The 27,622-nt window shown below is 48.0% G+C and overlaps 1 protein-coding gene across 3 annotated transcripts in view; it reads left to right on the top strand.

Annotated features, from left to right (window-relative positions):
• The window catches only part of sgcd (sarcoglycan, delta (dystrophin-associated glycoprotein)), a 130,658-nt gene extending 103,819 nt beyond the window's left edge, over positions 1 to 26,839 (top strand). For all 3 annotated transcript variants that reach the window (XM_076022424.1, XM_076022425.1, XM_076022426.1), the window contains 5 exons: positions 2,661 to 2,748; positions 3,366 to 3,485; positions 17,742 to 17,814; positions 22,017 to 22,140; positions 25,092 to 26,839. In XM_076022424.1, the coding sequence (XP_075878539.1) occupies positions 2,661 to 2,748; positions 3,366 to 3,485; positions 17,742 to 17,814; positions 22,017 to 22,140; positions 25,092 to 25,277 (591 nt within the window). In that variant the 3' untranslated portion in view covers positions 25,278 to 26,839. The remainder of the gene's footprint in view (positions 1 to 2,660; positions 2,749 to 3,365; positions 3,486 to 17,741; positions 17,815 to 22,016; positions 22,141 to 25,091) is intronic.
• The last annotated feature ends 783 nt before the right edge of the window (positions 26,840 to 27,622 follow it).

Genomic DNA, 27,622 nt, shown 5'->3' with positions numbered 1-27,622 from the left:
GTGGCGCCCGCTCTTTTCAATGCAGTTGCTATCTTGGCTTTCGGGTTTACTTCCATGTTATCCGGCCCATAGAGCATGTGCAGTAGTGTCACTTCCCTTCATCCCATTGTCGAACTCACACAATGCATCAGAACATATCAGCCAATTAGAATGTCTCATGACGTCGCACTGGAAGTACATTATTTTCTGTGGATTTTCTAGCCTTCAGAAAATTTTTTGAAAGATGAAAAAAATGAAATTAAAAATAGAAAGATTGATTCTGAGCCATGTTTCAGGTGGGAGTCATTTTAGATGTTTTTATTTTTGCATGCTTTTTGAGCCGCACACAATTTTCTTTGGGCTGCAGTACCTCTGATTGGCCACCAGGACAGATTTGCTACACCACCATATTTGAAGTCCAGCATCCATTTATTTTAATACATCCATAGTCGTCCAAGAGGTGGCGCACAATCACAGGAGAAGGATTTTGTGTGATGATCAAAAAAGCTCACTTGCTGGAAAAGTTGATCAGCCATGAAGCGACTAACGGCGGCTAACGTTGCCCTTCGAGCTCGCTAAACTATCATTGATGAGTCCGATTGGTTGGCTCAGATGTGGCGAACGACTGTGGAAACTGCCCCATGGGCAGGATGTTGAACTGCCCATGGGGGGCCTCTAGTGGCGACGCTAACATTCCTCTTACTCAATCTTGGGCGGCAGGCGTGAAAATCATGGTTCCAAGGTTCCAACGCTTGCGTGTCATTTTCTTTCTTTCTTTTTTTTTAATGCCAATGTCGGAGGAAACAAGGCGTGACGGGAGACGAGTCCCGGCGTGGTTTCCAAAGGTGTCCTGTTAGTTCTCGGTCCTCTCGCCTCGCCGGCTCCAACAAATGTAACTCGACATCCGTCGGCCCTCAGCCGGCGAAATTTATTCAACTGCCGTTTTCCTTCAATTCTCTTCTGCACAGGCGGCGCCCTGCGACAGTCGAGATATTTTAGATTTTTTTTTTTTCCGTGAACGTGCTTCACCTTCTTCCCCCCCTCGACACTCATGAGCAGTTTATTGTGTGGACGATCACGCTCCCGCCTCCACTTTGCCCACAAGTGAAACAACCTGCTGGAGGTTTTTGGCAGCTGACCTGGACAACAGTGTTGCAGCTGCAGGCCTGGAGCAGCGCCCCCTGGCATGGCAGCTGGGCACTACAGATGGACGTAGCCAAGAACAAAATCATAATTACCAACTCGAGCGTTCCTGAGCATTTTAGGGGATGTGCAGAGTGTGTTGGGTCTCGGTTTAGGTGGAACAGCGGCCAAGTGCGGTTTGCGCCAGATTGAAGTGGCTCCAGAAGAGTTGGACAAAGTCAGGTTGTGTGGAAGAGCATCAGTCACTCCGAGAGGAACCCAGCAGGAAGCAGCACATCACGTTTCCGGGAAAATCAAGCAACGCCAACATCCGCAGGGATGATCAACTTTTTTGGTTTCATGTATTTTTCACCCACTCACTGAAAAAACATGCTGGCCTCACTCACTGGCCGATTGCCCTGTAAATGTGCGTTGCCCATCTTGCCGCCTCCCCTCTTCTCCCTCATCTCCTGCAGCAGGTAGTGGACACGTGTCTGGAAAATGCAGCAGAGCGGCTCCTTTCATCTCGGCTGTCTTGAGGAAGGGTGGTGGTGGGCGAGCACAGAGATGGAGATGAGGGCTGATCAGACCAAATTAAAGCTGAGGGAAGGGGGAGGGGCGCTGACAGGCGGCGGCGGCGGCGGCAGCCGAGTACAAGACAACATGTCGGCGATGAGATATCGGCCCAGATATCATGAAATATTCATGGTGGAAGCAGTTCGGCGGGAGATTCCGTCTGGCGCGGAGCGTAAACACTGATGTTGCGACATATGCAGAAAAGGGAAAAAAAAGAAATCGCAGAGGGAAAAAGGCAGGAGGTGGAGGAGGGGAGAGGGGGGGTGGGGACTTCCTGCGATGGCTTGGAATGAAACGGTGATCAGAAGGCAGAAGGCTGTGGGAGGGATGGAGATAAATGACGAAGGCTGCAGCGGCAGCGGCAGCAGTGGAGAGAAGAAATAAAGAAGAGAGGAGGAGGAGGAGTGACAGCAGGTGGCGCCGGAGCAGGAAGTGAGAGGAATTTTAATACCTGCCGGACGGCCAAAAGACTCGACTTCTCTGGTCTCCATCTGGCCGGGCCTGCTGCGGCCACTGAAGCTTCCTGAGTTTCCAGGAGGTGATTTAGTGCTAAAAGAAAAAAAAAAGAAAAAAGACCACTTAAAACACAGTGACATCATCCACACTTGCCATAAAGTATTTTGTTGTATTGTCAAACTGAACTAAAAATTTCTTCCACACCGTTCGCTAACCTGCACTGGAGACAGGCGGGTGGGGAGAATTAAATACCAGCGGCTGGAATCAGCACTTTGTTTGGATCAGTCCAGCGATTTGTTTGTCCGAGTAGGATTTTTTTTTTTTTTAAATGAGGAGGTCTCAGGGACCCCGAGCTCCATGCCCCTTTGCGATGTCACGGGGTGCGTCAGGTGATGAACTTCTCACACATCAGCGACAGGACAGAGACTGAGAATGTTCTCAGAAAATGATTATTTTTTTTAGCAGATGTGCCTTTACATCGGAGGTTAATGGACCCTGCCTGCGTGCGTGTGTGTGTTCCTCCACAGGGCCGTCCGCTCTTCCTGCAGTCATCCAGAAACGTGTCGGTCAACGTGGTGGACGGCAACAACCAGCTGCTCACCCAGCTGGTCACAGGTGAGGAGCCGCCAGCGTCGCACACCTGGCCGCCACAACGAACACAGCACTCCCCCCGCTCATTCATGATAGTGTGTTCAATTCGTCGTTCTCCTGATTATTTTTTTTTTTCTCTTAATTGAAGTCTGAAGAGTCTTTTCTGCGGCTTGTGGGTGAAAATGTTCCGTTGTAACGCTGCGTGACGCTCCGTCACCAAAGGCTCCCTTTTCAAAGCATTTCATCACAAACACTGCAAGGTTTATTGTTTTTTTTTTTTTTTTTGTTCTTTCTTTTTGAGGCTCCTCCAGACGCGTCGACTGACTGTCACAAATGTCAACTTTGAAACATGATTGAAGCTGCTTTTTACAGCACTCACTCAAAGTCATCAATACTTTTACATTGAGTGAGAGCACAAGCCAGGCCAGCTGGCCGATGCTAACATTAGCCAGCACGCTAACACTATCTGGCCGCTGACTGCAGAAGAATATGCGATTCGGTAGACCCAGGAAAAATACACTTGTGGATGCTGATTGGCTAAAGATTTATGGCTAAAGATTTATAATAGCTAATTTAGCAGCTTGTTGCGGTGGGGGTGTTTGGCACTGACCTCCTCTCTCTCTCTCTCTCTCTCTCTTCAGGATCCAGCGGATTCAAAGCGCGGGGAAAGATGTTCGAGGTCAAGTCCACCTCGGGGAAGCTGCTGTTCTCCGCCGACGAGCAGGAAGTTGTGGTCGGCGCCGAGCGGCTGCGAGTGATGGGTGAGTGGCAGGTGGAGCCGCTGGGCCCCCATTACCAGCCCCCCCGTCTTCCCTCCTGCTTGGGGGGGCTTTTCAAGGGTCTAACTGAGGGGGCGGAGTCAACTTAGCTGGAGGGGAAAATGAAAAGAAAGTGAATATTTGTGCATGAAAGTGTCTGGAAACGTGTCTCTCAGGTACACACACACACACACACACACACACACACACACACACACACACACACACACACACACACACACACAGGCAGCATGTACTTGTGTAACAGAGCTGACATTATGTGTCGACGTGAAGTCAAAGGAGTTTGAAGCGCAGCGATGTGACACCGTCATTAGCATGATGAGCGGCGAGCGGGTTTGGGAGGGGGAAGTTGGGGAAGTTGGGGAGCTGGGGGGGGAGGGGGGCGTTGTCCTTTTCTTTTTCTCTGTTGTGAGATTTTCCTGCATGAAATCCTCTCCGGATGTGTCACCGCGTTAAGAAGCGTCCAACTGGCTTCTGGTCACTCGTCCTTGAGCGTCCTGCCCCAGCACACCCTCTCCGCCCTGCTTCCTGTCAGACAGCACGCATCGGCCTTCATCACCCGGTGGCCCCGCCCACCCGTTCTCCTCCATCCGCCCATCCGTCCATCCCAGATACAAAAAGGCTGCAATTTAAACGGATTTCCTCCTCTTGACTGCGCTGCACATTTCCACTTAAGAGCTCCTCGGGGTCGCTCTTCAAACACACACACACACACACACACACACACACACACACACACACACACACGCATTACTCCTCGACCTCATCGACATTCATTTACATCCTCGCAGTGAGTCACAGTTCATTACTGTCAGTCAGAGGGAGGCGCAGGTGGAGAAGCAACACAGAGGTGCATCCGTGTGTGTGTGTGTGTGTGTGTGTGTGTGTGTGTGTGTGTGTGTGTGTGTGTGTGTGTGTGTGTGTGTGCGTGTGTGTGTGTGTGTGTGTGTGCGTGTCTGTGTGTGTGTGTGTGTGTGAGGACAGGTGGATGTTTTTTTTTCTTCTCTTTGTCAAGGTTGAACCATTTTTATCTGTATCCAGTGACCACAGGCTGTGATGGAACAGAAAGGCGTCACAGAAAGAAGAAAAATCTCCTCATTCCGGTACTCCAGCACTCTTTTGCTGGTACCCTTTGTGACATCACAAAAGGACAGATGTCTAGAGCTGTGTGTTTAAGCACAGGTGGAAGAATGATTTCTGGTCCATTCATGGAGACGTGTGGGTTATTGTCCAAAGAGCAGCAGAGATGACGTTGTTCCTGAATAACTATAGAACAGTCGGCTCAACCAGCGAGGGCTTGGAGGAGGCGAGCCACCTCCGGTCGAGCTGATAAACACAGTAAACACACGGCGCAGAGAGCAGTGCCCGGCCAGAGGTAGTTAAGCCTTCACAGGCGGAGCGCCCCCCCGGGGGAAAGCCAGTGCGGGAGTCACCTTGGAGCTGCTGGATCAGAGAGAAGCTCAACTCTTCGCCTTCACTGAGCGGAGTTTAGATTCACTGATCGGATACAGTCTAAGGAGACACCAGAGGTCAGAGGTCAGGACACAAAAGTAATCAAACTGCCACTAAGCCAGCAGAATCATCATTTAAAACAACGACAGCTTGGCTCACAAATCAAAAATAAAACCTCACATTTTTTATTTCTTCTTCCCGTGGAAGTTTGCAAAAGTTTTGAAATATTTCACCGAGTCAGCTACACCAGAAAACCCGGGGCCAAGGAGTCTCAGGGCCGCAGGGCACCGACACAGAGAGCGGCAGGGCCAGCAGGGCGGCGCCAGAGGAGCAACGAGCCGCTGAATCTTTGATGCGCGGCCGGAGCGAGGCCGAGGCCGAGGGCAAAAAGATCCATCAAAGATTAAGAGCGACGCCGCCGAACCACAGAGTGAAGCCAGAACTGCAGAAAGACGACGGCGGCGGTCTGGAGGTTTAATAATCCGCCACAATTAAATACTGTAAATATTCAATTAAATTCCTCCCCGTTGCATCCCGATGATTCGCTCTCTCTCGGTCTGACTGCGGAGGAGCAGGACGTGAGGCGGTGGGGGGGGCGCAGGGGCTGCTATTAGCTGCAGCTCTGCTTGCTTTGATGCAGCCACTCGGTAATTACGCTCCACGTTGCGGCACTCAGCCTCTTTCATGAGCCACGCAGCCAAATCAAGGACGGCTGGATGATTACAGCAAAAAGATTTCCATTTTATCCTCTCTGGCGTCAGCTAAGCCCCCGCAAACCCCCCCCACCCACCCCGCACACACACCCATACCCCCCCGACGTGAAGCCCGGCTGCGAGTCCGTGGCGGCCGTACACCAACCGCCAACGCATTACACGTCCGAACAATCTGACTGGGAGCAAATTGGAGGAGAACATCAGAGGTTTAAGAGTTTTAAGGTTTTTCCCTTTGAGACCATTAGTCGTCCAGGGAGCAACATGGACACGCTTCCAACCGCTTGTTTCGTGTCTTCATCACTGTTGGAGTCCAAACTCCAACGGGAAGCCATCTGGCCGTGCTGATCTGAAGAATTCATTTACTCCACAGAGGCTTTAATTCAACCCACTGTGTCTTTCTGTTGAAAGATATTTCTAGTGGTGGAGTCACTCCGTGATAGCAACAGGAGGCATCAGGTGGAGCCACAGGCTAACGTTAGCCTGCTAGCCCGCTAGCTCACCGACAGTTCACCTGGTTTCTAGCAAAAGTTGACCCGGCATCCACTTCTGAAAGCACGACAGTATCTGGTTCAGCTCTGAAAACAGCAAAAGCAAACCGAACTGTTAGCGCCTAGTGCTAACGCTAGCTCAGTTCCCCTCCAGGAACTGAAGAGTCTGGAGGAGGAAATTAGGGTTTTTAGGGATGACTGAAGGTGATGGCTGCTTCAACAAGAAACTGTAGAAATCTGGAGATTTCACCGCCTGGTGCAGCAGGTGGATAAAAAAAAAAAAGAAAAAGCAGCACCTCTGAAGATGTGCTCTGTTGTTATCTTTTACTTCTTGTTCATCTGCCAGGCCATAACCACACACCACAGCCAAGTGCGGACTCCGCCCTCTGAGACCACCTTATTCTTGTTTCCCCTCCCAAAACACTTGGAGGGTCCAAAAAAAGCATCTGTTTCAGCAGCGGGCTGTAAACAGAGGGCTAAATGTGCTGGTCCTCTGGGCCTGGATTGTGCTGGGAGGAGAAAATAGAGGTCTGGAGATGGTTACAGTCCTTTGATTTATTTTTGAAAGCCACCTTTGTACCTCTCTAATCTGTTCAGTGAAATTAAACCAGCTCCGAGGTCGCAGGCTCCCAAACTCATTAAAGCTTTTGGGGTCTTCGGGCTCCGACAGAGGCGGGGGGCCTAATTCTGGGCGGATTATTGAGGTTGTGACCTGCGAGGATCTGACAGAAAGTCCTCCCTGAAAATAAAGATCATAAAGACGTCTGCCCGTGGGGGCGGAGGCTCCATGCTGTTATCGCCGCTGCACCTCCGACCTCCAACCTTCTGCTCCTGCGTTATTAGCCGAGCCTCAGCGGCGGGTTCAGCCCCGCGGCCATGACCCCGCCTCCCGGCCTGCTCTGTTTGTGTTGTGGATGTTTGTTGTTTGCGCTCATCCCGATCCCATAGCTAACCTGCAGCTACGCTGCTGGCCACGGAGTCGACTGAGTGAGAGGACTGACCAGTGAGTTTCAGAGTGACGAGCTGACAGTGCCGGACACAAGCGAGGGTTCAACCAATCAGTGTCTCCGGAGACTTAAAGGCACCTATAGTGGTAAAAGAAAAGGTTCATTACAAATATAAATACCTCTGACTTAGGGTGTGACAAGAGACTGCAACAGGGGAGGCGAAATTTGAACATTTTGATATACGACTGGAAAAACAGACATTTCATTTGATTTTAGTCACAATTCAACGCACGTATATTTCAAAATGTTTTGTAACTCTTTATCACCGTTTAACTTATTTTTACAAACTGAAAAGTTAAAATAAAACAGATTTTTTTTTTTTTTTTTTTTTTTCCTGATACAATACCTTCACAAAGTACTCCGTCAGTACTGGGTACCAAAAAAACTGAGCAAAATCACATTGAATTTGAATTTCCAGCATGACACAGACAACATGCGACAGTGTGAGGCAGCTCTGGAGCTTTTCTATCACTCCCCGCCTCACACGGAACACAGGCAATGAGAGTGGGCCGGCTGAAATGGACTTTTCAACAGCGGCGCAGCTGGTGGAATTATGGCAACATGACATCTCTTGCAAGGCGCAACACTCCTGCTGCTGCTGCTGCTGCTGCTGCTGCTGCTGCTGCTGCTGCTGCTGCTGCTGCTCCTTCTTCTTGTCCTTTTCCTAAAGACTAGACGTAGCAAAGGGGCATTACTGCCCTCCTCAGGCCGCAAATAGAAGTTTGGCTATCTCGCAGTCTGATAGGCTGCTGCCTCCGAGACAACTTTTCACGTGAACCAGAATTATCGGCGAGAATAACAAATAAAACCTTGGGAGACGTCCGCGTCGATATCCGTCTTGTTGCCACGCCGGCTCTCCGTCAGCCGCCTTGCCAATGTCACGTCACATCGCTCTATCGTCAACGTAGCAGAAAGCTTTGCTCAGCTTGAGCTCGTTTTGTCTTTTGTTTTCTTTTGTTTTGTTTTGTTTTTACTGCACAAAGTTTGTGGGCGTTGTGAGTCCCGGCGGCCCCACAGCTGTCCATCCAGCCTCGTTACCGATCCTGGAGTCCGAGCGCTGACAGACAGACACGGGCGAGGGGCGTTTAACACCAAGTCCTGGAGTTGTAAACATGTTATTATCCACTGGCTGCGAGACGGAAGGAACTCACAGACAGCAGGCAGCTTTTTACGGCCTTGAGAGGAAAAATAATTTTGTTTTCACGGGCTGATAAATTTAACCTTTTTGTTAAATGCAAACACAAACGCATCCAGAGCTGCTTGAAGAAAAAAAGAAACTGCCTTTTGATTCAATGAACAAAAATCAGAACAAAGGAGAGGTCAAATGATACAGTGCGCTTCTGCAAAGTCTAAGTTGAAGCGCTCCAGCAGCTAACGCTAGCAGCCAGCGCTAGCAGCCAGCGCTAGCAGCCAGCGCTGGCAGCGTTTAGGAACAGGAAGTGACGTTAGCTGGACGTGTAGCTCTGCTGCTGCTCGCTGTCTGACGAGACCCGCTGTGTGTTCATGTAAAGCGTGTCGCCTGCACCGATGCTAATGCTAACACATTCCGCGACAGCTGTGGACACCGGAGCAGCTTTGTGTGCGTGCACGCGTTCCCTCCCTCCCGCCCTCCTTTCCTTCAGTCGTTCACTCCCGCTGCATCCCGGCGGCGTGTCAGTGGCCGTCTGTGTGGGAGAGCGCAGTGAGACGATGGCGGTGGCGGCGACAACGGAGATGTGTGTGTGGTAGCATCTCATCACAAGCTGCCGCCCGAAGACAAGGGGAGGTGACTGGCAGTCGGCTGGAATCTTCCTCTGCTGCAGAGAGAGGAGAGGCTGCGCGCACACTCACACACACACACGCACAGCGCCTGGCCACACGGAGGAGAGTCAGCTAATCATTAAGCAGAGTAGTCATTTCATTAAAAATGTATTATCAATATTCCTGCTGCGCTCGACGTCCCCACTGGTGCAAAATGATTTAAACTGCAGTGAATTAAGTTCTCACTGAAACAAAAGAAGAAAATGAAATAAAAATCCTTCACATTTCTCCCTTATTTTGGTCTCAGCTCCGTCTGCTGAGAGAGTGCGAGGACTTTATTCAGAGTTAACAAGCCACATTCATCAAGTTCAGTGTGCACTTTCATCCTCCTTCTCCTCCTCTTCCTCCTGCTCCACTTCTTCTTCTTTGTCCTCCCTCTCCTCCTCTAGCTCTTTATTCACTTTCTCCTCCTCTTACGTCCTCTCCTCCTCCTCCTCTCTTCCTCTTCCTCCTCCTCCTCCTCCTCCCCTCTTCTTCTTCCTCCTCCTCCTCCTCTTCCCTTCTTCCACCTCCTCTTGTGTCCCTGGATTGAACCCACAGACACCAGAAAAGGAAAAAGGACATTTAAAGGTCCCTTATTCTGCCCGGTTTTAATCTTCGGCGTCACGTGATTGAAGATTTCTCTGGATGTCAGGAAAGAAAAATGTTTGCCTTCTGTTTACAGCCTCCTGCTAAAACCGCTGCATTGGTTGGATTTTTCCACATGTTTGGAAGGGGAACAAAAAAGCAGTGGGCGGAGCTGTTTAGGGGTGTGGTTGCTGAGGCAGAGATGCTCCTTGAGACTTCACAGAGGGACGATTTTTTTTTTTTTACACACATAGTTTGTGAAAAGTGGCAATTGTCAGTCAGTGTTGTGGGTCGGTGTTGTTTATCAGTGTTGTCTGTCGGTGTTGCTGGTTAGCTGGTAGAACTCCGGCCCACCTGCACCCTGCTGGGTTGGCGGCTGGTTCTTCCAAAGGACAGTCTGACATTCTGCTCTTGAATCTGGCTCGCAGCTAAAAGTGGTTATTGAGTTAAATGGATGGCAAGGAAAAAACAAAAAACATAAAGGCAGAAAGCTGTTTGACCGCCCTGCTGTGCTGCAGGACGCCCGCCAGAGCCATAATGGAGGGAAATTAGGCCCGGCTGTAAATAACAGAGTGACTCAGTGGAAATAAATATCCCTCATTTAACCCTTTTAACATCTTGGGGGGTTGATGCATGCGGAGGAGCTGTGGAGGACTCTTCATCAGCGAGGGCGGTCCGCACCCTTCTCCTCTCCTCCTCTGCCAGTTATTTCGTCTTCACGATAATGACAGACGTCAATCCAGTGCAAAGACATCATTTCAAATTTTCCAACCGTTTTATTTAGTTTCTTTTTCATTTGCTGAAATCTGTTTTAGTGAGCATGGCTGAGTGTAACAGAGTTACAGTTAGCTCAGTAACTGAATATCCCGCTGGTCATGTGACACTCCGGACCAATCCGTCTCCAGGAGGATTGAGGGGGGAAAAAAGTGCAGAACAACCCCGTGTATGAATCAGGAAATTTGGATGATGAAACAATAAGCGATAAGATCTTGGATGAGAATTATTTTAAGTGGGGCGATAAAGTGTTTTTAAAGACACCATTAGCCGGCGTTAATGAGCAGAGTGCTTTGATTAAGCCGCTGGCGGCCGCTGGGCTTCCTAACGAGCCTCACAGAAGGAGAAGATTTCAGAATCAGATGGATTATGGAGCGATAATATTAAAATATATCGCAGGCACTTTGAACGTCCTCCAGCGTCACCGTGGCAACCAGCCCCATGCCCCGCCCACCCCCTCCCCCACCTCTGACCCCACACCCTGCCCCCCCTTTTATCCTAGCCAATGAATAATCTGGCTAATCTGGATTATGTTACACTTTGTTAGTGTAACATTTGTTACGTATGTGTGCAAATTAGGTTTTGCATCCAGCTCTGACACACACACACACACACACACACATGCCAGGTTAATTTGCAGCTTGTTCCAGAACAGCTTGGTTGGCTGCAGCCACAGTGGGCGTCGCCAAACCAGCAGGGCGGCGGCCAGTTGGCTGTTGTGTTCCTTCGACCTACATACAGGAGTGGAAAAAGATTTTTTTGCACAACCATACATTTTTACTCAATCCCTTGGGATGCATAAATAAATGCAGCGTTCCCAAATAGCACACGAGAGGAAAACCTGAAAACCTGAGCTGCAAAATACATTATAATCCACAGTTTTTCTTTATTTATTCATTTATTTATTTTTAGCCTCGCGGAGGCAAGCAACTCTGTGCCGCAGTGGCAGTTTTAGCAGCCGCCTCTAAAAGAAGACGTGAGCGCTGCTACACCTGTGGGGACGTTGGGAGAACTTGTGATTCCGCCTCAGAAGTTTAGAGTCCACCTCGCACTGCCCGCCTCCTCACAGGCTCTTGAATTTCATCCTGCTATTAACCTCAACAATAAGTTATCATTCATTTAAAAAATAAAAAACAATCCATGCAAATCTAGAAAACAGCAATTTTAGCCCTCTGTTTACAGCTTCCTGCTAACACTGAGACTTTGTTGGACCTTACACATGGTAGGAAGGGGAAAAAAAACAAGGCGGTATTGGTGGGCAGAGCCAAATATATGCCAAAAGTATGTATACGGTGCCCGTTGGGACATCACAAAAGGCCAATTTCTGTTTTTAATGCACATATTTCTGAATCTCTGTCAAGCAGCCACGGCTGCAAACAATGAGATTTTCTCTGTCCTGGAGTTCACTGGCAGGAAAAACAGTTGTGGTGAGATTTTTGCATAATGTGAGACCTTCACAGTCTTTGCTCCGAGGATCCATAATAACCATAATTCAGAGGGCCCTGTAATTGTTGTGTGAACGAGCTAAATTACCTCAGTGGCAGATGGACCGAGACTCTCCATTTAGTTTTTTTTTTCTCCCTCAAGTAGATAAATAATTCTCCTCTATTTTTTACTTTCATTCGCTCCCTTCATGACCTTCCCCCAGGTTCCTCCCTGGTGCACACCTCCCCTCATTTCATCTTTCCAACATCTGGTGTTTAGTCCTTAAGCCATGAGACCTGCTGAATGACGCACTTATTAAAAAGAAGAACAAAAAGAAGGAGTGGAAGGTAGAAGAAGAAGGAGAAGAAGAAGAAGAAGAAGAAGAAGAAGCCCAGAGGAGTGGAGACAGAGGAAGTGTCATCCTGGCGAGGTGGAAAATCTGCAGTGGCAGGGGAAAAAAGTAGGAAATGAAAAAAGTGGGAATGCAAAAAAGAGACGAGGGCAAGGAGAAGAGACGGCGTCAGGAAATGAAGGAGAGGGAAGGTGCGGTGAAGGAGGAGCAGGAGGATACGTGACAGGAAATGGGGTGTGGAAGACGACGCAGACGGCTGGGATGGAAGTTAAATGATGTGCAGAAGAGGAGGAGGCAAAGGGACGAGACAGGAAGCACGGCTCCGAGCTGCGGTGAGGAACCACCGACCGAAGACGAAGAGCGGGAAGTTGCGGTGGCTCCTCACCTGCAGTGAAGGCGAGATCAGACGCCCGAGAAGGAGGCCAAACAGGAGAGAAAGTGGTAAACAGGAGGATGTAACGACGGAGCGGAGCGAGAGTAAATCCTGCCAGGAAATGTGGAGGAGTCGGAGAGACGAAGGAAAGCAAGCGGGGAGGAGTGAATACAGGGAGAGGGTGATGGAGCGACGGAGGAGAGGAGAGGAGGAATCAGCCCAAGGGAAGCAGGAAGACGGAGGCTGGAGCCGCGATGGAGAAGGAGGAGATGTTTGTGAAGAAAGTCACACTGGAAACAAAGAAAAGACCCCGAGGGCCAGATTTAATCGATCCCTCGTGAGCCGCCGCTGTTTACACACGGGGCAGGGGGAGGAGCCAGCAGCAGGCGGACTGAGATCGATCCATCGACGGAGCCACAGGTTGGAAGAACATGAAAGGAAAGACACGCGCACACACACACACACACACACACAAACGCACGCACGCACAAACAGCTGCAAGACTTCATGAACAATGCAGGATCATCGAAATCACACAATTTGGCTCCAGCATTTTCAAAAAAGCACAAGAACAGCAACGCAGGAGTCACTGCGGTGTATCTTATGATGGAAATCTACTTCCTGTCTCTCTAAACGCTCGGCGGGGCCGCCGTCGTAAATCCCCGCCTCGGATTTTGGACTGTATTTTTAGCGGCGTCCCCACCGAGCGCCGACAGACTCCAGATCAAGAGACGCTAATCCGACGAGGAAAAGATGAAGCAAACAAACAAACAGTTGTGGAGGCAGAGCGGCGAGGCGGCCCGTTAGTCTGACAGCGTCGCTTCGCTGCTCCTCCGCTGTGCTGGAGCAGAAGTCGCAGGAGGAGGCGGAGGAGGAGGAGCAGCGGAGGGAGGCGGCACCTGGAGCTTCATGCACCTGCAGCACGGCAGGAAGTGGCCAGGTTGTAATCCATCTGACCCCATGTGGCCTGGTCGAGTACGTCTCCTCCCCCTCTTCTTCTTCTTCTTCTTCTTCTTCTTCTTCTACCCCACTTTTCTCCACATCCACTCCGCCCTCATTCCTCCTCCTCCTCCTCCTGCTTCCATGTTCAGCACTTTGATCCGGCTGCCTCTCTCGCTCTACCCCCCCCTAATCTGCGGACACGCTCTGACAGCCCAGACGCGGCACCGAGGATTGGCCCCATTTTTTTAAAAAACTCTCGCCGCTGACATCTCAGCAAAGCCGGCGAGAGGAGAAGAAGAAGAAAAGGGAGCGGAAGAGCACCCCCACTCCCACTAAAAAAAAAAAAAAAAAAATGCCCCAAAGGTGAGAGGAGTATGTTATGAGCAGCAGAGAAATATGGGAGATGGAGAGGAATTAAATCAGAGGCCAGGGCGCTGAGAATATAATAAGAGTTGAAACTGAACTTCCTGCTCTGAGGATGCAGATGAGAGGAGAGGAGAAGAAAGGAGAGGTGAGGAGAGGGGAGGGGAGGGGAGGGGTGGAGTGGAGTGGTCCGACCTCCACGGCGCCGCGCTCAGAAATAACGGCGGAATTGCCTTAACTGAGCTTTTAAGGAAAGAGGCGTCGTTTTAAATAAAATAGAGTCCATGTTTCCTGTTAAATTCAAAGAGCTTCACTTCCTCATGCAGACTTTTGAGAGTGCATATTTGCACTATCCTACAACTGTGCTGTAATTGAAAGGTCTGAAGTTCCTCAGAGCCCTTCGACTCGATCACGCTAGCTACGCCATCTTTGTTTTGTCCCCTCTCACACGCACGAAAGCGCCGACAAAGTGTGGGTTTTATCAGGAGGCTGCAAACACAGGGCTAAGCAGGTCTACCTCTGTAGACATGGAGACAGGTTGCTGGGGCACTGGAGTCCAGATTTTTAAATATTTAAGTTGTAAAAATGAGTAAATTATCAAACTGAACGGCAAAAGTGGAAACAATTTTTGCTCTACTTTTCTACCTTAGCTCTAAAAAAAAGAAACAACCAGTCATCCAGTTGGATGTCAGATGAAGCGTTAATCTTCTTCTTTTTCACCTCGACCACCTTCCCTTAAGCTGCTCTTTGAAAGGATTAGAAACTTTTGGTTCAACGTGAAAAACGATGTGATATGTGTTGAGCTCAGGATTTAACGGCAGGCAGGCCTGTGAAAGTGGAGCCTCAACTATAAAACAAACAGGAACACGAAGAGAGCGCCATCACCTGGCGGAGATGTTCTGGACTGACACTGTCCACTCACGGAGTCCACTTTCAACTGGTGAAACTTCATTGTATCCAGCGACAGCAGTCATCCCTCATGGGCTGCACAGCACCACCACCTCATCAAGCTTTGCCTGTGAGGAACTCTCTCGATGTAAGGAACACTTCCACCTCGCCGTATCAGTGAGAATAAAAATTTAAAGTGGCTCTGAGTAGCAAAGAAAAAGGACAAAAGGTACCCATCAGCCCCGTCACTGGGTGTGAAACTCCCGGTACATGTGCAAGGCTACTTTTCATCCTGGGAAGCAGCGAGCCGTCTGGACGAAATGAGCAGTCGACCGAGAGACGAGACCGAATTCTCCATCATTTCTTCTCCTGCAGGAAGGTGGCGGCGACGCGCAGCGAGGCTTCCCCGCCGTGCTCTCCTTCCTGCTGCCTCGCCTCCACAACAAACCAGCCGCGGCTTTTTAAGTGTCAGCCCTTACGCTGCTTGCTTTTTTTCCCAGATCTTGGAATACATACAGTCATATATATACATATTTATATATACAGCGCCTTGCAAAAGTAGTCACCCCCCCCCCCTTTGCTTTTATCTATTTTGTTGGATTTCAGCCTGTAATTTAAATGTTTTTCATCTGAATATTTCGTGAGATGGATCTGCACAATGTAATCTAAGTTGGTGAAGTGAAATGAGAAAAAAATATATAAAAGAATAATTTAAAGAAATAAAAGTGGAAATTGGCATGTGCATATGTATTCACCCCCTTTGCTATGAAGCCCCTTAAAAAGTGCTGGTGCAATCCATTACCTTCACAAGTCACAGAATTAGTTCAATGAAGTCCACTTGTGTTCAATCTAAGTGTCACATGATGTGTCAGTATAAACACACCTTCTCTGAGAGGCCCCAATGGGCTGCAATTCTACTTAGCAAGAAGAATCACATCATGAAGACCAAAGAGCTCTCCAAACAAGTCAGGGACAAAGTTATAGAGGGATACAAGTCAGGACTGCAGCAGCAGGGACGGGGAAATTGGTCCGCATAGAGAGGAAGATGGATGGTACTAAATACAGGGACATTCTGGAGCAAAACCTGTTTCAGTCCACCTGTGATTTGCAACTGGGACGGAGGTTCACTTTCCAGCAGGACAATGACCCGAAGCATACTGCTAAAGCTACGCAAGAATGGTTTAAGGAGAAGAAGTTAAATGTGCTAGAATGGCCTAGTCAAAGCCCGGACCTCAATCCGATTGAAAATCTCTGGTTTGACTTGAAGACTGCCGTTCACAAGCGGAAACCAGCCAACTTGGAGGAGCTGGAGAAGTTTTGCCATGAGGAATGGGCAAAAATCCCAGTTGAAAGATGTGGCAAGCTCACAGAGACCTATCAGAAGAGACTCACAGCAGTAATTGCTGTAAAAGGTGGCTCGACAAAGTACTGACTTCAATTACAGGCTGAAATCTTAACAAAATAGATAAAAGCAAAGGGGGGTGAATACTTTTCCAAGGCGCTGTGTGTGTGTGTGTGTGTGTATATACATATATATATATATATGTATATACACACATATGTATCATTCCTCTGGGCACGCAACGAAAATCAGATGAAATCTCATTCCTGTGGAGTCGTTAAAAGAGCAGAGAGTCGTGGTCGCTCCCTCAAGATTCCCTGACAGGTGGAGCTGTGGTGTGAAGAGCTCTCCTGGGAAACATAACGGCCGTAAAAAAATTAAAAAAAATTCCCCGACATAAAGCGCAGCCGTGAAGAAAAAAAAACGTCACACTCAAATCACTGCAGCACCTGTCTGGGTCGTTTCAGGTTGTTCCTTCCATAAAAGGCCATTTTTTTTCTCTGAGACACGTGTGGGGGTTTTTTTTCTTTATCAAAAAAATAAAAAAAAATAAAAAAAAAAAAAAGGATTTGCTTGTTTTGGAGGATGTTAGTAGTTAAGTTTTGGTTCTAAAGTTTCTGCTACATTCTTATTGGTAACGTCTGGAGCGCCTTGAGTGTGTTAAAATTTAATTTCAATGGGTTTATTTAGCCGTTCCACCAGCCAGGTGGAAGGTTACACTTGGGTCTCCCTTACCTGTTAGCACACACATACACACACCCGCACACACACACACACACAGTCAATTAAAAACACACACATTGACGCCACAGCAGCACTTCAGAAAACACATTTAGTCACAGTCACTGAGCTGCAGCCGATGTGTTGATTCAGCCAATCAGCAGCTTGCAACAGGCTGTGACATCACCATGGTTGTTTTATCCAAACACCATGGGGAAACTGAAACATTTTCAAACCAAACTGCTCCCCCTGCTGGAGTCATGGAGGCTGATCGGTTAAATTGTCTGCCTGCCACATTCAAGCTGACCAATCAGATTTGCCCCTGCCGTTCCAGCCGTGACACCACAGCTCAGGGCTTCCTGTTGGTGTGTGTTTAACTCCAGTAAACTTCACTCAACAAACTAGCACCATGAAAAACCATCAGCGCTGTTTTTTTCAGCTTTTTCTTTTACTTTGAAAATTCCAGACAGTTCTGGCAAAAGCTCTTTCGAAGCGCTAATCTCTTTAACAGCCGCTGCTGTTGTTTGCCACCTCAAGTAGCTTCCTCTTTGTGTTGCTTGCACTGTGGTTTTGTCAGCAGAGTCAGCGGTAGGGATAAACCTAACCCTAACCCTAACTTTATGGAAAACAGGGCAGTGTGTGAAACCAGGACATGTCCAGGGAAAACAGGACGTTTGATCGCCCTAGCTTGAAACTGTCACTTTTCAATCACAACACCTTGATTGGCTGTGGAATTAGTCCAAAGTCCAGCTGAAAAACTCTCGTCCGACCACAGGAAGCTTCTCTCTCTCTCTCTCTCTCTCTCTCTCTCTCTCTCTCTCAAACACTGGCAAGATGGACGCTTAGCAGGAAACCCAAACCAAAGAGTCCAGAAATGGACCACTGTCTCTGCAAACTTTCGTCCTTTTCCGACCCGTCTGTGTTGTTGTGTTGTGTTGTGTTGATACGGGTCGGCTTGGCTCTATGGGATTAGGTGCACTGACGGATCGCCGTCCTGTCCTTGTGTTTGATGACGTGCCGTCTTGATTTCAGGGGCGGAGGGGGCCGTGTTCAGCAAGTCGGTGGAGACGCCGCACGTCCGGGCCGAACCCTTCAAGGAGCTGAGGTGAGTCCATTTGTCTGCAGACACTGTCCTGCTGGGTGAGAAGGCAACCACACAAATAGATGGTGGCATGCAAGCCAAACATTTTTGCACCAGCATTCGGGGGATGAAAAAAAAAAAAAAAAACTTGCGTCTAAAAATGTTGTCTATGCTGATGGGATTGTAGGGACACTTGGTGGTTTTTGGTGGTATCCCAGAAAGAATCCCAGAAAGTCGGCATGTGGTCATCATTCCTCTGAAAAATATTCCTCCAAGGACAATAAGGGTTTGCTTTTATTTAAAAAAAAAACAGCAGTAGCTGCAAAATGTTCACATCTGTTAATCAGCAGCGGGTTGGTTGGTTGATTGGTTGGTTGAAATGTTATGCAAATGTAATGAGTCACTTCGAGAAGAGGATATTAACCAGAATTAAAAAAAAAAAAATGCATTGAGAGTTGTTGCGTAACTCTGGCGGCGTGATGTCACCCAGGAGAGGAGGTAAAACACTGCAGTCTGGTTGACATTCCAGGAGAAAAGTACACTCACTCAGATGCCACAAAGACTGAAAGAAAATATATATAGTGTTTCCTTGTGTGTGTGTGTGTGTGTGTGTGTGTGTGTGTGTGTGTGTGTGTGTGTGTGTGTGTGTGTGTGTGTGTGTGTGTGTGTGTGTGTGTGTGTGTGTGGCCGGCCCAGTGTCTCCCCTGTGTAAATGTCTTGTTTATCATCTCACTGCTGCCGGCGCTGTCAGATGTGATGACAGTCAATCAGACGGTGGATCAGTCTAACAGGACGGAGGAAGATAGAGAGAGAAAGAAAGACAGAATGAGGAGGAGGAGGAGTAGGAGTGAGAGGACGAGTCAAGTTGGCCAGTGAGAGGAGCTCCGCCGCAGCCGCAGCCGCAGCCACAGCTGCTCTCAGGGCCCAGTGGGCGGGCTCACGTTGCAGTGATTGACAGCTCCATCAAAGCGCTACTGCTCTGGTTGCTGCAACACAGCAGAGGCAGTAGAAAATAAAAAAACATGAAACATCTGTTGGGTTTTCCAGAACCGAGGTCTCATCCACGCCTGTCTGAAGGCAGGGTTTCACCTTGGACACGTCACAGGGCCACACAGAGACCCAAACCACCAAGAGTCGCAGTGCATCTCGGACTTTATCTCCTCAAGCAGCAGCAGCAGCAGAAAGAACTTCCTGTCCAGGATGTCCGACTGCCCCCGCAGTCCACAGACAGGCACAGCGGCAGAGTGTGGATGAATGCTTGTTTTTTTTGTTTTTTTTAAATGCCTTCACACACCAGGCGGGACCAGGTCAAGCTGAGTGGATGGATTGATAGCAAACCACCACCTTCAGACAACGTCACTACACAAGAAGATCAATCATCAACGCCGATCGACGAGATAAAAGTTCTCCGGGAAACTTTTTTTTCTCAGTCAGAGCGGGAACTCTCTCTCACTGGTGCGAATCAAATATGACGAAGATCAAAAGCACGAGAACAAAGAATAAAGGAGAACAAAAATCCACCAAAACTTTCCGGAGCCTCGACAAAGAGCTTGACTTTGTAGCAACTTTTATTCTGAGCTAATCCTGCAGATTACACCTCCTGTTTGGATCATTTTTGTGGTGACGAATATTTTAATTGTTGCTGCATTCATTTAATTTTTTTACTTCAGATAATTTTTTGATTCGTCAAGCGTTCCTTTTTTTCACCATTCCACCGAAAGTCACCCAGATGTAAACAAACCCGTCATTAACGCTGATTGAAAACCTCCCTTCATGTCCACACTCGTTGTCACGCCTCCTCCTTTCACACCATCTGTTTATTTCATCAGAAGCTTAGAAGAGAAAGGAAGAAAAAAAAAAAAAAAAGAAAAATCCTCTGTGAAAACGTCGGCGGCGCATGAGAGCTTAGAGGAGATATTGGCCCCGAGGTGCTTCTGCACACTATTGATCTGAACTTGAAGAAAAGGAAGGCAGAAGAGAAGAGAGATGATGAAACTAAACAGGGAATAAGAGTCGGAGCAGGACGGAACAACAGAGTCAGAGAGAGAAACTCTGTCGGAGGGTGAGAGAAAGAGAGAGAGAGAAGCTTCCTGTGGTCGGACGACCAAGGACTCCGATTTCCGTCGCTTGCAGCTCCTCCTTCCAATCATCTTCTCCCGGGACGGTGACACTCCTCCAATGACAAGCAGGCGATTGGACGTGAACCATGGCGTAGCCTCGCCCACCACATGGCTAATATCTTATCTGGCTCTAATCTCCGCTGAGCGCCCAGGTAGCAGCTACCAAGCTGGGATTCTGATCTTCTTCCTGTATCAAACCCGTCACACGTCACACCGACTGAAGTGGGTATTTATTTTTTATTTTGTTCCTTACACCTTACGTCTGACAGAGAGGTGGAGAAATGACAGAGAAAATTGGAGGGCAGAGCAACCATGAAGACAACCAGCACACGTTGAACCAGATTCATGTGCTTTTACCAGCAGCAGGAAGCAGGAAGTTGTTAGTTTCTTGCTTGGAAGCGTTACAGTGTACAAAATCGTAAAAACCTATATTTTCCATCCATCCAGGGAGACTAGAGCCTCTCCCAGCTGTCTCCTTGTGGGGCTGGGCCAGTAACCTGGCAGAGGCTAGTCGCATCAATAAAGTTGTCTGAATATGAATATGAATCTGAATATTTCTTTGCAAAAAATTGTTTAAAAAGCTGTGGATTTAATTATAATTTGTTCCTGATGCAAAACGTAAGCTATTCAGGAGTGGCTTGGCTGCTTGCTTGCTTGCTTGCTTGGTTGAGGTTTCTAAGGTCATGCAATGAATTAGAACTAAACTTGTTGCATAAATCTAGTGGTGAAATGTCGTAAAACGCTAAAATCTTGTTGCTATTCCAGAAGAATACACACAAACGCCACCGAGACTGAAAAAGACAGAAAAAAAAAGTTATTTCTTTCTTGACAGCGTTACAGTTTCCAAATATATTTACAGAATAAAGCCATTCACTTTCCATCCATCCATCTGTCCTTCCATCCGTCCGTCTGTCCAGACAACTGCAGCCTCTCCCAACTGTCTCTGGGCGGGGGTGGGGTCACTAACCTGGCAGAAGCATTCCTTCCCTTTGTGACATCACTATGGGTTATGTCATGGGACCAGTCTGACCTCGGACCTCTGGCATCTAACAGCTGCCACTCTCTGGATATTCCCTCTTTTTTCTGTGACCATCCTGGAAAACCACAAGCGAAGGGGAATTTTGCACGATGCGTGACCTTTAACCTGTGACTCTCGCCAGCTCACTCGACTCGGCTTCTTTGTTGACACTCAGACACTCACTGGGATCTTCTTCCGCGAGGAGCCAAGAGGGAGAAGAAAAGCTTCCCTGCGGCTCTCATCCTGCCATGTCAGGCACCTGAGCTCATTTCCGCCGCTATCTTAACGTTTTGGCGATACGAAGGAGGACGTGAGAAAGTTATTAACCTCCGATCACCGTCGCAGATAGGAAACACTGCCGGGGAACAGAGGGAGGGCGGGTGAGGAGGAAGATGGAGAGTAGGAGGATAAACAAGATGGAAAATCAGGTTGTGACCAGGGAAAGCAGAAAGTGCTGGGGGAAAATGGATAATTATGATTCAAGGAGCTTTTAATCATGTAAATAACTCAAAGATTACAACGTTTGTAACCAACAAACTTCAACAATAATATCTGACTTCAGATTTTAAAAATCTTTTTTGCCCTCTCCACATCTAATATATGAAAAGAAGATTGTGGCAGTTGCATGTCCACCATCTATTCAAACATTCCCTCATTCCTGCAGTAACTCTGGATTTTTCTTCCAACCCAAATACAGTAAAAGAAACGATGAAATATGAGTAGCCGGTTTTATTGGAGGCAGAGGAGGAGACAGGGTGGAAAATATTTTACATTTCAGCAGGTTTAAAGAGGAAATGAAAGAGAGGGGGGAGCCGCGTGATTGGCTGAGACCCAGCGGCAGGAGAGAAGTAGAAGATAAAGATCTGTCAGACAACAGTGTGATGAACAAAGAGCCTGACCAACGGTCTCATTAACAAACAACAGCATCACAGTCACATCGGCCGTTGGATTCTCACGAGGCTGCTGCTGAAATGTAGAAAAAGTGACATTTCGACCACGATGATCCTCTGTAGCTCTGGTGGCCAGCAAGGACTTCCCCTGCCGTTGTTAACGTTGTTGTTGTGGTTGCTGTGGTTGTGCTTTGGCAGGCTGGAGTCTCCCACACGCTCCCTCCTGATGGAGGCTCCTAAAGGGATCCAGATTCTGGCTGAGGCCGGAGACATCCAGGCCATCTGCAGGAACGAGCTGCGACTGGAGTCCAAGGACGGAGAGGTGAGTCGACCGACAGACCAACCAATCACAGCTGTTATACTCATGATAGCCCCGCACTGTTTGTTTAGACACAGAGTCCAAGATGTCAGTAAAACAGTGTATTAAGCCTGCTGTTGTCAGCCTCCTGCTAAAACCTAAATTCCTCCGAAGAATCTGTTTTTTTGTTTTTGTTTGTTTTTTTGTTTTTTGTCTTTGTCAACGTGTTCATGAACCGCTTGCAGATACTGGTCCGTTCCAGTCTAGTTCTGCCCGGTTCAGTCCAGTCCATTCCATTATAGTCTGATCCAGTCCTGTCCAGTCCAGTCCGGCCCATTCTGGTCCAATCCGATCCGCTCCGGTTCAGTCTGGTTCTTCGAACTCTGCCTCAAATCCAAATCCTCCTCAGCTCCTGGTTCCCCCGTCCAGGAAGTGAGCTAATTAACTTCCTGCTCACAGTGCAAAGTCAAAGTCACGTCTACTCTGTCAGGGCTTGGTCTAAATCCCGTCACGCCGCTGCCGTCTGGCTCCAGACAATAGCCGCCTCCCTTTACGCCAGCGAGCGTTGGGCTGGCTGGCTGGCTGGTGCCCCCCCTTCTCCTCTTCCTCATCTGCCGCTGCCTCAGAGAGAAAGAGCTCTAAATCTCCGGCCCCTCCCCATCCCGTTTATCCTCGCCCCCGTCCTCCTTCTGTCTCCCACCCTCCTTATCTGACTTCCTCCTCAGTCATCCCGCCCTCGTCCTCGCCCCGCTTCTCCTTCCCGACCATCCGCCTGATTCGTTACAGCCATCAGGCCTCGCCTTCATCACGGCCAGCCGCGCTGATAAAAGGATTTCCCACCTCAGGTTGCTCCAGTCGTGTCGTGTCAGATCTGCCCGAATCAGACGAGGAGGATTAGGGGCGAAGGAAAGTGTTTCAAAAGTTTCCCACACAAAAACACACATACACACACACACACTGACACACACTGGTACAGTGGCAGTGTCTGCTGATACCAGGCGGATGGAAGAGGGGAAGGTGCCCTTGGATTCACTTCTGTCCAATCAGAAAAGAGAACAGCACCAAGCGGAGGCCACGCCCACTCTGCCTTATCCGCTGCTGAGTCGATTTTTCAGTGTTGGATGAACTCAGCACAAGATACGGATATACGGAGATATATACATATACATATATATATATATATATATATATACATATATATATATATATATATACATATATATATATATATATGTATATGTGTGTATATGTGTGTATATATATACACATATACATATACATATATATATACATTTACATATTCAGTCAAAACTAAAAATTGAAAGTTGAAATTTCGATTACATCTGAGAACTTTACACTTTCCTGGGCAGCCGACCCACACACACACACACACACAAACACACACACACACATACCATCTCCTCCCTCTCAGCCAGAGGTTTGTGATTTCCCAGGGACTCCACTGAGACTGTTTTCAAAGTGTTCCGGGTCATTTGGTGGCACTTCCTCCCTGAGGCGCCCTCTAATGGTTCCTTTACCTTTTGATGGCCCGAGGGCTCCCCCTCCCCCTCCACCTCCCTCCCTCCCTCCCCTAACCAGAGTGGCCGACTGGAGACAGCAGGTGGCGAGCAGAGATGATGTGTTTTGTGGCTTCTGTTCTCGTTGTTTCCTTGAGAGGAGGGCGATGAGCGGCAGGGGGATCAAACTGAGCTACGCGCAGACCGAACGCTGCTGGGATGTTGTGCCACTGGAGGGTCTCGCTTCATTAACAAGATCCATTGATGGTTTCAAATGGCTCCCAGATGCAATTCTTCCCCTTCCTGCCTCTGTTCTGGGGGATTAGGATCAATCCAATCAGAGTCTCATCACCAGTGGAAGAGGCCGCCCTGTGATTCTCTGGCAACACAGTACCAACACTTCAGTTTTCCTGCGTTATTCCTCTTAGGACTCTTAAAAGGGCCGGACACACAGACTTTCCGCCACTAGATGTCGGGGTTTTTGCACTGAAACAAACCGGCTCCCTGCAGGTTCGGAAACTTTGCTGAGCAAAATGTGGACTGAAGAGATAAAACTGGACCGTCAGTGGACCCTGGGAGGATCAGGGGGCATACTGGGTTTTTTTTGGTATAGATCCATTACCAAGTAAATGCAGGACTAGTATCCCATGAGAAAAATAACATCAGATTGTAGGTTCTTCACAACCAGAGCGAGAGAGGGAGAGAGAGAGAGAGTAAAAGAGCTCCTGTTTACTTACCCTGGCTTGGAAAGAATCTGTGAGGTAGTTGGAGTCGGTTGCTGAGAGAAACCGCAACAAAAAGTATCGATCCAATACCGATACTCACCTTGGTAGTGACGCTATGATATTTAGATCAATATGCGCAACCCTTAGTGGACAGTGTCAGTCACCGGTAGATGAATTCTTAGCTGAGGCTCCACTTTTTCACAGGCCTGTCTGCGGTTAAATCCTGAGCTCAACACATATCGCATCGTTTTCCATTGAACCAAATGTTTCTAATCCTTTCAAAAAGCAGATGAAGGGAAGGCGGTCGGTGCGGAAAAGTCGAAGATTTACGCTTCGTTTGACATCCAACTCGACGACGAGCTGGTTTTGTTTTTTTCTTCAGAACTGACAGTGAGCCAGTCAAGCACAGGACGACACTGGCAGTGTTTCTGCTGTTTCCTGCTTTTTAGCACGATGCCCCACTGACAACAACCCAGCCTCTGTTTTTTTTTCTGTTTTTTTTGTCAAGATGCTGCAAGAATTCTTGTGCCAGAATTCAGACCCGAAATTTCAGGGATCCACAGTTCGACAGTTCGTGGATGTTCAAATCAACAACAAGAAACTATTTGGAACTTGTAGACGAACCGATGTGTCTGTCATCTCCTCCCCCCCACCCCCCCACCCGGCCCTGACTTCTGACCTCTCTCCTACCCCCCAATCCCCGCCCCCGACCCCCGCCCCTCATCCCTTACAGATCTCGCTGGACGCTCGCAGGATTCGCCTGATGCGGCTGCCCGAAGGGAAGGCCTCCAGCAGCTCCTCGTCCTCCGGGACCCGCCAGACCGTCTACGAGGTTTGCGTTTGCGCCAACGGTCGGCTGTTCCTGTCGCAAGCCGGCACTGGCTCCACCTGCCAGATCAGCAACAACGTCTGCCTCTAGGGGCGCTGTGCACACATACGGACGAGATGATGCTGTGGACGCCCCTCCCGCTCGCCCCGACCCACACACCTCCACCCCAACCCCCCCGCCCTGAAGGACAGCGAAGACAGGTGGACAGATGGAAGCAGCTTATCTAGCGATACTGTCACTCTGCCAGAAACTTTGGGATTGAAGCTGCTGACATTTCAACGCTTACTCAAAAACAAAAACAAAACAAAACGAAAAGTATTTTCTCCCTTAATTTTATATGTCTCAGAGTGTAAAGTCTTCGGACGAACAGCAAAGCATCATGGGATTAGGTGCCAAACCATTTATCACACTGCAGGTCTGTACAACTTTTTTTTTTTGTTTGTTTCTGGTGTAAATCAGAAAAACTGACGACCGTGTAGGTGAATTATCTGCATCCACACAGGAGTCACGTTTTTTTTTTTTTCAGAGTGTCCCGCAAACAGCCAGTCAGTACCAGAATCACTGGGGTGACCACCCACGGCACCACTCCCCTGGTCCCGCCTCCTCTGGCACATAGGGTGACAGCTAGCAGAGTTCTCTGAACGAGTGTCGGCAGGAAGATCATTATCGCAAACAGTATTTGAAAGCAAAAGAAAAACAGCAGAAAAAATTTGTTGGATTGCTATTTTTTTAAGATTATCATTATTATTATTATCATTATTATTATTATTACATATTTGAGTCATTCAGATTAGCTAGTGTTCTTATTTTGTTTGTGGAGTTTATCAGCTTGGTTGTGAAGAGTTTTTATTACTTTTATTTTGTTTGTTTTTAACTTTGGGGATTTTCAAGAAATTAACTATATTAACTGAATTAATTAACTATAAATTTCACTTTTTATTCTTTTGGTTCAACTCTGAAAGTCCCACCAGATTTACTTCCTGACACTAGCAGCCGGAACAAACTGTTCAAATTTGCCAAATTACATTTTTTTTCTTTATTTTTATCAAACAAATTGAATTTATCGTCTTCTCAGTATTTTTATTTATTTTATTTTTTTTTGCCAAATTGTCCTTTTTAAATCTGTCACTTTTACTTCCCACCCTATTGTCCCAATTTTGGAAACTTTTTCCACATTAGTTTCTGATGTGACCAGCAGAAACAGTTTCCTTCCACGTCAGCGCCGCCGAAATCGATGATTTCTCCAATCGAACGCCTTGTGTGAGTGTTTGGTCTTTGGGTTTTTGCGGTGGAAACCAAGAAACAGTAGAATTTCCTGTCCCGTGTGGGCTGGGTGCAGGTCGGCGGTGTTCACCTTACATGTTTCTTGCACTGGGACATTTAAAAAAATAAAAATAAAAAAACAAACGGGATGAGCCACCGTGAGCCGCTCTGCTGGAGGAGGGGAACTGTGCCTGTGCCTTACGTCGATGCACTTGCGGCTAGAAGAAGCACATCACACAGACTTTCTTTGGCATCCAAAAAAAAGATCCTCCGGTTCCTCCCTCCCGTCTCCTCACTGGTGTTTTTCCCCTTCAGCTTGAATGCAAAGACCTTCAGCCACATCAGACTGCAGCTCCGCCCACCCTGCCGTGCACACCCACCCGGGTCTGCAAAAGTGCACACCCACCCGGGTCTGCAAAAGGAAACTTTCGTTTATCTGAAATGTTCAGTTCGAGCGTTTGTTTGCTAATGTCTTTGTGCTCTTGCGACGGTGAAACCGCGGATCCATCCGACTTCTCCGACCGCCAGTTGTCATTGCCACTCTGCAACTTGATGCCGCACGAGATTTTCGTGACCTCAAACCGTCATTACCCTTTTTTATTCTTAATGGGTCTAAAATCTGGTGACTTGGTTCACAAAAGTCCACACGTGTTTGTTCCAAGTTATTTCAAGTTAAGCTGAAACTGCTTTTCTTGCGATGGCTTCGACTTGCTGTCATTTTCTTTTGTTTTGTTGTTGTTGTTTCGTAACTCAAAATGCAACATCTGCTAGCAAAAGTGAAAGCTAATGACCCCTAATTATCTAAACCAATTGAGGAAAATCGTGTCTAAAGCCTTGAGAAGGGAGGCCTTAAAGTCATAGTTTGAATATCCAGGGTTTTTTTTATTGACAGTCAAATGCTAACGCTGGGCTTTTCGTCTGCAGAATGACATGCTAATCCTAATGTTCCCATATATACTGAATATATACTGACCACTAAACAAACATCTTTTGCAGAAAGAGGTCTGTTTGATGTTCCAGGCTCCTGATTTTGACCCTTTAAGATGTGGAAAGTTCTTTTGTATTTTTCCCAGCGATAAAAACATGGCGTTTAGCTAATTTCCTGTCTCCTAAGTCTTGCATTCTCTTCCACAGTCAGGTGTTTTCTTTCCGACCTTGTCTGTCAGTGAACC

This window comes from Nelusetta ayraudi, unplaced genomic scaffold (genome assembly GCF_046127955.1).
Source record: "Nelusetta ayraudi isolate G7.1 ecotype Tasmania unplaced genomic scaffold, CSIRO-AGI_Nayr_v1 ptg000011l, whole genome shotgun sequence".
NCBI lineage: Eukaryota > Metazoa > Chordata > Actinopteri > Tetraodontiformes > Monacanthidae > Nelusetta > Nelusetta ayraudi.
This window is presented reverse-complemented; position numbering and strand designations above follow the sequence as displayed.